This window comes from Bison bison, unplaced genomic scaffold, assembly GCF_000754665.1.
Source record: "Bison bison bison isolate TAMUID 2011002044 unplaced genomic scaffold, Bison_UMD1.0 scf7180017864289, whole genome shotgun sequence".
Lineage (NCBI taxonomy): Eukaryota > Metazoa > Chordata > Mammalia > Artiodactyla > Bovidae > Bison > Bison bison.
This window is the reverse complement of record NW_011494861.1, coordinates 1,572,800-1,583,339: the sequence shown is the minus strand read 5'-3', so window position 1 is coordinate 1,583,339 and position 10,540 is coordinate 1,572,800. Positions and strand designations below refer to the sequence as shown.

General features: G+C 46.6%; 1 protein-coding gene across 1 annotated transcript in view; it reads left to right on the top strand.

Annotated features, from left to right (window-relative positions):
- Positions 1-610: 610 nt before the first annotated feature.
- Positions 611-10,540, top strand: part of VPS13D (vacuolar protein sorting 13 homolog D (S. cerevisiae)) — a 274,572-nt gene continuing 264,642 nt past the window's right edge. Inside the window, exons 1-2 of the mRNA XM_010850181.1 lie at positions 611-700; positions 5,510-5,682. Coding sequence (XP_010848483.1) covers positions 5,586-5,682 — 97 coding nt within the window. The 5' untranslated portion in view covers positions 611-700; positions 5,510-5,585. The remainder of the gene's footprint in view (positions 701-5,509; positions 5,683-10,540) is intronic.

The window sequence follows — 10,540 nt, the reverse complement described above, 5'->3', positions numbered from 1 at the left end:
GCAAACTCTGGGAGATAGTGGAGGACAGAGCTGCCTGGCATTCTGCAGTCCATGGGGCTGCAAAGAATTGGACACGACTTCACAACTGAACAACGACAACTGCATTATACTCCCACTGGACAGCAATGGTTTCTGTAAAAGCATCCTAAGCAGAGAGATGTGAAATCAAAGGTCCTAAGGCAGGAACTGGAGGATGCTGGGGCAGAGCGGGCCCAGGAAAGAGTAGCAAAAATCGGAGTGGAACAAATTCAGTAGGATCTTGGTTTCAGCTCTCTGAGGAATGGGTTTTACTTTAGGTGTAGTGGGGAAGCAGTTTCAAGCAGGCAAGTGGCAAAGTCTGAAGTACGTTTTAACAGACCCCTGGACTGCTAAGTGCCGAACCGACTGCAGGCCAGTCTGTCCTAAATATTATCATCTCAACCTGTAGCCTTCCCCCGGACTCGGTTTACCCACATGCTGTAAAATGAGGCTGTTATGGCCTTTGTCCCCATTCTGCTCCAGCCCCTGCAAACTCTGGAGGGAGCGGCCGGCGGCGCCTCCTCAATGACTCGGCGCTCGGCTGGCCAGGCGCCGGCGAGTCGCTCGCTCGATTGGTCGGGTCGGGGCAGGCCTGAGTGCGGCCGGCCAGCGCCATTGAGGAGCCGCGGAGAGGAAGCGCCGCGCAGTGCCGGGCTGGGGCGGGCGGTCCGGACACCGACAGGTACGGGCCGAGGCGGGGCGGCGCCGGGCGGCGAGCAGGGCCGGGGGACTCAGGGCGGGCGTGGACCCGCGGTCGGCTGCTCGGGATCTGCTTCAGACCTAGAGGCCCGGGCCTGCCCGCGGGGAGCGCGGCGCGGGGAGCCTGGGGACCCCACCGTCGGGCCCTCCGAGCTCCTCGGTGAAGTCCTGGGGCGTCCGAGCCCCCGACATCCCCGAGCGCCCCGCCCTCATCGGGACCCTCGCTTCCGAGCCTCTGCGGGCACCCTAGCCACACGCTCGGAAGTCCTGAGCTTCTCGGGACTCCGGCGTCCGTGTCCTGGGGAGTGCGAGCCCCCGCCAGACCCTGCATCCTCTCCAGGGTCGGGGAAGCTTGGTGCCCGGGGATGAAGAGGGTGTCAACCCGCGTCTCCCCGCCGGACCCTTGGTCTCCACACGAGAGCCCAGTGTATGAGCCTCGCTACCTGTTCCTAAGAAGGATCTCCAGTCAGGGTTCTAGAGTGTCTTAACCACCCCCTTCTCCAGCCTTTGGGGTCACGGTCTGGGCTGCGGACATCAGGCCTCAAACCTCTTTGCCCCTCGCCCTCCGGGGTCATGCCCTGGCTGAGCCCCTCCTTCCCGGGGCTTGGGGACACCTGGACCTGTTCCCTCCTGGCTCTATCTGGTACGTGGGGTCTCCGTCCCCTAGAGCAGGGCGTAGGGTTCTGAGCAGAGGGGAGGCGCACGGTCTGGAGGGAGCGTCGCCTCCTGGGTTGTTTCCTTCCTGCGGGGCCTGGCTCCCCGGGCCTGGCTCCCGCCCCTCTCCTGCCGCTGGTCTCCGAGCTCCTTGTGCCGGCAATCCTCCGCCCCGCCGCCTCCGCTCCTGTCGCCAGCCCTTCCTACTTAGGACTCCAGCCGCCCCTCAAGGGAGGGGCCTGGCTCAAGGTCATGGCCAGCTGTCTGCCCGCCGGTGGGCTGAGCACTGATCTCCAGTGTCACCTGCCCCACCAATTAGGGGAGGCCAGGTGGGGGTTAGTGCCAGGCAGCTGCGGAGAAGTCCTGATGGACAGGAGTGTAAGCACTTTGGGATTCTGGCCAGCCTGGGGGCCCTTCCTGACACCGGATTCCTTAAGGGAATCCTTGAAGTGGTCTCAAGCCTGGTTTAGATGCTTAGCAGAGTTAATGGATGCCGTCTGGCTTAGGCCTTAACCTATTGGCCAGGGCGTTTTATAGTGCCTCTCACCCCATCTTCTTTTAATCTGGGCTTTGCCTTCCTTCACCTTCAGGAGAAGTAGATCTTGTGTACAAACTGACAGTTGTTTCCCTTTATTCCTACTCAGAGAGTACTTGTAGTTGGCACTTTAGAGTTTGTTGGCATTTACGGCCAGAATCAATGGCAGTTACTTCAAAAATCAAGAGTACTCCGGCTTTGGCTCTTTGTTTAAGTGTGTTTGGAGTTTGCATAGTAAGACTAGATTAGTCAGATTTATGTTTCGTTTTCAAAGATTTACTCGTTTAAAGTTATAATGAAGTGTTTCCTTTATTCTTATTTTAAGAAATTTGTTCTTGTAATCTCTTCTTTAAATAAATGTACCCCATAATTTTTAGCAGATTCGTAATTTTACATAAAATGTGCTTTACAAAAGATCTTTGGAAAGAAATTAGTGTTCCCAGGTGGCTCAGTAATAAAGAATCTGCCTGCCAGTGAAGGAGACTAAAGAGACTCGGCTTTGATCCCTGAATCAGGAAGATCCCCTGAAGTAGGAAATGGCAGCCCACTCCAGTATTCTGGCCTGGAAAATCTCATGGACAGAGGGGCCTGGTGGGGCTGCAGTCCATGGGGTCACAAAAGAGTCAGACATGACTTAGCAGCTAAACAACAACAAAGCACTTATTTTCTTATATGTTTTTACTGTCATTGTTGACAAATAAGAGTTAATTTAATCTGGAAATGCAGAACACTGTTGACGAATAAAAAACAATTTTTCCTGCAGGTTAACTCTTAAAGAGCTTTGTGTTTGGGGGGTTTTGGTGGGTGGAGGCCTCTCAGTTGGCCTAAGAGTGTCTTCTGGCACTAAGATGAATCACTGGAGGTGGGGCAGAGTGCTTGGAAAGGATTCAGAAAGGGCCAGTTCCAAGTGGGATGCCTGCCACAGCAAACCTGGAGCGGCAGACTTGGTGGGTTAGTGTCCCACATGCTTGGCTCAGACCAAGATGTGGAGCCCACATCTAACTGGGATCTGCTGCTGCTGCTGCTAAGTTGCTTCAGTCGAGTCTGACTCTGCGACCCCATAGATGGCAGCCCACCAGGCTCCGCCGTCCCTGGGATTCTCCAGGCAAGAACACTGGAGTGGGTTGCCGTTTCCTTCTCCAATGCATGAAAGTGAAAAGTGAAAGTGAAGTCACTTAGTTGTGTCCGACTCTTAGCAATCACGTGGACTGCAGCCTACCAGGCTCCTCCGTCCATGGGATTTTCCAGGCAAGAATACTGGAGTGGGGTGCCATTGCCTTCTCCGAACTGGGATCTACTAGCTGAGAAATCTTGATACCCGTTTAAACTTTTGTGTCTCAAGTTCCCTATGTTAATTTTATGGAATACTAAAAATAATTTATTTTTTGTAATGCTAAGGGACACCAGTCATTATGGTGGACAGTAATAAATCAGTACTGGATGTGAATACTATAGCTGGAACCAGAAGATTTCTGGTGTTTGTAGTTACTGAGTAAGGTATCAGCATCAGCTGGTGTCCAAATACCAGTAATGCAGTTCTAGGACATTTAAGAACAGTGATAAACCACTGCTGTCTCCCTTCCACTTATATCATTTTACAAATGATCCTGATAAACAAATTTGCAAAATTGATTTCAGGAAGGTTTAAGAGGATCATTGCAGAATATGAAGTTCGTTGATACAATCTCTTAGGCCATTTTTCTTTTTTTTGACTGTGTTGGATCTTCGTTGGACTTCTCAGGTGGCACTAGTGGTCAAGAACCCACCTGCCAGTGCAGGAGACATAAGAAACTTGGGTTTGATCCCTGGGTGAGGAAGATCCCCTGGAGGAAGAAATGACAATCCAGTCCGGTGTTCTTGCCTGGAGAATCCCATGGACAGAGGAGCCTGGCAGGCTACAGTCCGTGGGGTTGCAAAGAGCTGGACATGACTGAGGCAACTTAACACACGTGGGTCTTCATTGCTTTTCTTGGGCTTTCTCTAGTTGTGGGGAGTTGGGGGCTACTCTTCATTGCAGTGTGAGCGCTCCTCCTTGCGGTGGCTTCAGTTGTTGAGCACAGATTCTAGGGTGTGGCAGTTCAGTAGTTGTAGCGCACGGGCTTAGTTGCCCTGAGGCATGTGGGATCTTCCTGGACCAAGGTTTGAACCTGTGTCTTCTGCATTGGCAGACTCCCATCCAATGTGCCACCCGGGAAGTCCCTCTTGAGCCATTTTTGACAGGGTTTCTCATCCTTGGTACTGTTGGCATATTGGGCTGGATAATTCTTTGCTGTGAAGGGCTATCTTGTGCATTGTGGGGAGTTCAGCAACTTCCATGGCCCGTCTCCTCTCACAGGGTACCAGTGGCAAAATTCCAGCCCCGCCCCCGCCCCCTGCCCCAGCCCCCAGTCATAATATTCAGAAATATCTCTAGATGTTGCCAGGTCACATGTGGATAGAACCTCTGATCAGGACAGCCTAATGCCCAGGTCAGTCACCAAAAGCAATCAGTTTAATGATCAGTTACATCAAAAAGATGCACAACTTTGAATTGTAGGTCATTTTTGGTTAATTTATAAGTGACCATTCTTTGCAGCTGCATCAGTATGTAATGTATTGGTTTGGCCCTCCGTTTCCTAGTGGTGGCATCTTAACAGTGCTTCCCATCCATCATTCTTTTTTTTATATTGAAGTTAGTTTCAGGTGTGCAGCAAAGTGATTCAGTTCTAAATATATATATTTCAGGTTTATTTTCCTTTATAGGTTATTATACAATATTGAATATTGTTCCCTATGTTACACAGTAGATCATTGTTGTTTAAATCTATTTTATATATAGTAGTGTGTGTCTGCTAATCCCATACTCCTAAATTATCCCTCCCTTCTTCCGCCTTTAGTAACTGTAAGTTTATTTTATATGTCTGTGAGTCTGTTTCTGTTGTATATATAGATTCATTTGTATTATTTTTTTAGATTTCACATATAAATGATATCATATAGTATTTGTGTTTCTTTGTCTGACTTCACCTAGTTTGATATTCTCTAGGTCCATGCATGTTGCTGCAAATAGCAATATTTTCCTTCTTTTTAAAAAATATTTATTCATTTGGCTTCATCATGTTTTATGGCACATGGCGTCTCCATTGTGTTGTTCGGGGTCTCTTGTTGAGACATGTGGACTTTGTAGTTGTGGTGTATGGGCTCAGTAGTTGTGGCTTGGGGACTCCAGAGCACGTGGGCTTCAGCAGTTGTAGCATGTGGGCTTAATTGCTCTGAGGAATGTGGGGTCTTAGTTCCCTGACCAGGAATTGAACCTGGGTCCCCTGCATTGCTTAACCTCTAGACCACCAGAGAAGTCCCTTTCCTTCTTTTGTTTATGGCTGAGTAGTATTCCATTGTATATGTAAACCACACCTTCTTTATCCAGTCATCTGTTGACAATACTTGCGTTGCTTTCATCTCTTGGCTATTGTAAATGGTGGTGCTGTGAACATTCACCCCATCTTTTCTTAAATCTGTGCTTTGTATCCATCTACTTTCAGGACAGATAGAGTAGGATATCATCTTGGAAAAATTGTTTGGTTTTTCTGTTCATTTCTTTTTTTTTTTTTTCTTCTTCCATAGATTCTTCTGTGACCATGAGAGAGAGAAATAAAGAATAATCCATGAGTTTTAAACACCTTGTCTTGAGGATATAGTCATGTTGGAAGGTCTTGTAGCCTGGGTTCTTAATACCTACCTGGGGAAATATGTCAATAACCTGAACACTGACCAGCTCTCCGTCGCGCTTTTGAAAGGTGAGTGAGTATATGTGTCTCTTTTTGGTGAACTGTGCTTTGCAGATTGGATATCTATTTTTTATATTCTTTTTATTGTATTGAGAATAATAAACCTTAATGGCCAGACAGCTTTGTTACAAATATGTGCAAAAGAAAATAATGTTCCCCCATAGGACACCGATTATTATTATTATAGAGTAACTTAAGTAGGTAGCTGTATTGTCATAGAGTTTAGGGAAATATTACATAATAATAATAATTTTAAAAAGACCATACTACTGGTGACTATGCTTTGCCCCAGTTAATGTTTTTAGTTTTATAGGGCTTTATGGAAGCAGCCAGGATGTAGTGACAGTGGTACTTCAGCTTCAAATCCTGCTGTTACTTGTTAGCTATATGAACAAGTCATTGCAGTTCTGAGCCTCAGTTTCTTTCGATTAGTGGGCAGTATACCTCTATGGGTTGCTGTAAGGATCAAGTGGAGTGGCCTTTGAAGCTCCTTTCCTGCTGGTGTGTAATAGATACCCACATGTTACTGTAGGGTCTTCCGACAGAGTTTATGGGATCTGTCTTGCTGACTAGTAAAATACCTAAAGCTTGAGACATTTTCACCTTGACAAGGCTGTACTTCCTAAATACAGCCCAGTGGTTTGATGAGGGGATTGGGAAATCCTTCCTTGCCTTAAGTTCTCTTTGCTCAACTCAAAGTGGAACCCTGTAACACGTCTAGGAAAAGAAAGAAGATCAAATCAGTTTGCAAACATGTAGAATCTTAGAAAGGGGAAAGGGGGCCTCAAACATAGTGGAAACCTCCTGGGCTTCCTTGGGAGTGTGAGTTTTGGCAAGTGTACTGGGGCAGGTTAGGGAGGCTGGCCATGAAGCAGATGTGCGGACAGCCTGAGCACAGGTGCAGTGATTTACTGTTCCCAGAAGCAGCATTCTCTGGGGTTTCCTGACCCACCCAAGCCAGGGGAAGGGTCACGGCAGTGATAGGCCACAGGGAGCTCGCAGGGTTGCACCTCCCTGCTCCCTTCCTTTCATTGGAAACAGCAGTGGCTTCTTTCCTCTTCTTTTTTTTTCCTCTGCACTTTCCTGGACGGGAGCTTCTTGATGGGAAGTGAAAGTGACCTGTTGCCCAGGAAAGGGCTGTGTTTAAAGTATAATAGTAGTGTCGAGTTTATATCTTTGGTCACGTATTGAAGTTCTCAGACACACTGTGAAGCTAACGGGATGAACGGAGGGTAGGTTACTGGGCCCAGAAGGAGCCCTGCAAACCACAACATTGCTGACAACAGAGCTGGCTTTCTCAAGAGGGATGTGGTAAGAAGGATGTTTGCTAAAGAAATTAATGAATAGAAATTGGTACCTGATCAGTTATGGCGTCTCCACTGATAATAGACTTTGAACCTCAGCAATTTTATTTATTTATTTTTTAAAGTTATTATTCCTTATTTATTTTGGCTGTGCCAGGTATTAGTTGCAGCATATGAGCTCTTAGTTGTGGCATGTGGGATCTAGTTCCCTGACTAGGGATTGAACCCGGGCCCCCTGCATTGGGAGCATGGAGTCTTAGCCCCTGGACCACCAGGCAAGTCCCTGAAATGGATTCAGCCTGCATGTGGACTGTGCATGAAAGGGTGCTTGACCAAGTAGCCAGGTGTGCACTGGGTGGGGAGGGGGGCAGCCTCAGTGGATCACCTGGTCTCTGTGATCTCTGGACTAGGTCCTAGCACCCCTCCATCCTGATTCTGACTCTGTTCTGACTCTGATTCAAGGACTCTGACTTCCATGAGATGTGGGGGATGGGATGGAGCTGGGCTGGGCTGGACTCTAACCCGCTGCCTTCTAGTATACAGAGCGGACATACTTGTCCTGCAGGAATGTCCACCTTGATCCCACACAGCGCCTTCCACAATGGATAGATCTCCCATTTATCCTTTTGCCAAGCAAGCTGCTACATTTGACATCCATCTGTCTTTGTTTCATTTTTTTTTTTTTAATTAAAAAAAATCCAGACCATAAGACACACCCACTACCCAGAATTGACCAATGTTAACAACCAGGTCCACCCTCCTTCTCTCTGACCTTCGATCCTAACATTTGACCTTCTGTCCTCCTGGCTGGTCCTGAACATGCAAAACACCTGGATCACTTTTCCTCCGGATGCCTGTGTGACTCTGCCCTCACTCTGGTCCAGTCTGCTCAAATGCCACCTCCTCAGAGATGCTTCTCTGACCCTCCTAGCTAAAGTTGCATTTTTTAAGAAATTTTTTAATTTGCTTATTTGGCTGTGCTGGATTTGTGTCATGCAGAATGTTCTGTCCTCATTGCGCCAGGCAAAATCTTTAGTTGCAGTATGTGGGATCTAGTTCCCAGACCAAGGATTGAGTGCGGGCCCCCTGCATTGGAAACTCGGAGTCTCAACCACAGACCATCAGGGAAGTCCCTCTAATCTCAGCAATTTCAGACAGAATGTATCTTGTAAGGACAACTGTGGGTATCTTTGAAGCTTTCTGCCCCCTTTCTGTGCCTATCTTTTCTTAAAGAGTGTTCTCTATGGCTTTTAACAAGCCTACGGAGTTTGAGGAATGTGTCTCTGCAGAATAGAAACATGCTTTTTCTTTTGTAACTGATGTAGTTACTCTGTGTTTATGGATCTGGAGCTTGCCATGGTGCTTGGCTGAAAAGTTTTAGAGCATCACAGTGCACTGAGAGAATGGCTTTGTAAAGGAGTTGAAAACTTTTTTGTTGATCTTGATGACATGATTAAGGAGGGTTTGGGGGCAGAGAATATGAGAGAAGAATGAGAGTGTTATTTCAGTTTGTCTAGAGATATTTACCCGACCAGTAATGCTGAAGATCATGATCATCAGATCATGAACTCCTTATTGCCAAATTCAGACTTAAATTGAAGAAAGTGGGGAAAACCACTAGACCATTCATGTATGACCTAAATCAAATCCCTTATGATTATACAGTGGAAGTGAGAAATAGATTTCAGGGACTAGATCTGATAGACAGAGTGCCTGATGAACTATGGACTGAGGTTCGTGACATTGTACAGGAGACAGGGATCAGGACCATCTCCAAGAAAAAGAAATGCAAAAAAGCAGAATGGCTGTCTGAGGAGGCCTTACAAATAGCTATGAAAAGAAGAGAAGTGAAAAGCAAAGGAGAAAAGGAAAATACCCATTTGAATGCAGAGTTCCAAAGAATAGCAAGGAGAGATAAGAAAGCCTTCCTCAGTGATCAATGCAAAGAAATAGAGGAAAACAATAGAATGGGAAAGACTAGAGACCTCTTCAAGAAAATTAGAGATTCCAAGGGAACATTTCATGCAAAGATGGGTTTATTAATAAAGGAAAGAAATGGTATGGACCTAACAGAAGCAGAAGATATTAAGAAGAGGTGGCAAGAATACACTCAAGAACTGTACAAAAAAGATCTTCACAACCCAGTTAATCACGATGGTGTGATTATTCACTTAGAACCAGACATCCTGGAATGTGCAGTCAAGTGGGCCTTAGGAAGCTTCACTACGAACAAAGCTAGTAGAAGTGATGGAATCCCAGTTGAGCTATTTCAAATCCTGAAAGATGATGCTGTGAAAGTGCTGCACTCATATGTCAGCAAATTTGGAAAACTCAGCAGTGGCCACAGGACTGGAAAAAGGTCAGTTTTCATTCCAATCCCAAAGAAAGGAAATGCCAAAGAATGCTCAAACTACCGCACAATTGCACTCACCTCATACACTAGTAAAGTAATGCTCAAAATCTTCAGGCCAGGCTTCAGTAATACGTGAACCGTGAACTTCCTGATGTTCAAGCTTGTTTTAGAAAAGGCAGAGGAACCAGAGATCAAATTGCCAACATCCGCTGGATCATGGAAAAAGCAAGAGAGTTCCAGAAAAACATCTATTTCTGCTTTATTGACTATGTCAAAGCCTTTGACTGTGTGGATCACAACAAACTGTAGAAAATTCTTCAAGAGATGGGAATACCAGACCACCTGACCTGCTTCTTTAGAAATCTGTATGCAGGTCAGGAAGCAACAGTTAGAACTGGACATGGAACAACAGACTGGTTCCAAATAGGAAAAGCAGTATGTCAAGGCTGTGTATTGTCACCCTGCTTATTTAACTTATATCCAGAGTACATCATTAGAAATGCTGGGCTGGAAGAAGCACAAGCTGGTATCACAATTGCTGGGAGAAATGTCAGTAACCTCAGATATGCAGATAACACCACTGTTATGGCAGAAAGCAGAGAAGAACTAAAGAGCCTCTTGATGAAAGTGAAAGAGGAGAGTGAAAAAGTTGGCCTAAAGCTCAACATTGAGAAAACTAAGGTCCCATCACTTCATGGAAAATAGATGGGGAAACAGTGGCAGACTTTATTTTTTTGGGCTCGAAAATCACTGCAGATGGTGATTGCAGCCATGAAATTAAAAAGAGGCTTACTCCTTGGAAGGAAAGTTATGACCAACCTGCTGCTGCCAAGTCACTTCAGTCATGTCCAACTCTGTGCGACCCCATGACGGCAGCCCATCAGGCTCCGCCGTCCCTGGGATTCTCCAGGCAAGAACACTGGAGTGGGTTGCCATTTCCTTCTCCAGTGCATGAAAATGAAAAGTGAAAGTGAAGTCACTCAGTCATGTCCAACTCTTAGTGACCCCATGGACTGGAGCCCAGCAGGCTCCTCTGTACATGGGATTTTCCAGGCAAGAGTACTGGAGTGAGGTGCCATTGCCTTCTCCTAGATAGCATATTAAAAAGCAGAGATATTACTTTGCCGACAAAGGTCCGTCTAGTCAAAGCTATGGTTTTTCCAATGGTCATGTATGGATGTGAGAGTTGGACTATAAAGAAAGCTGAGTG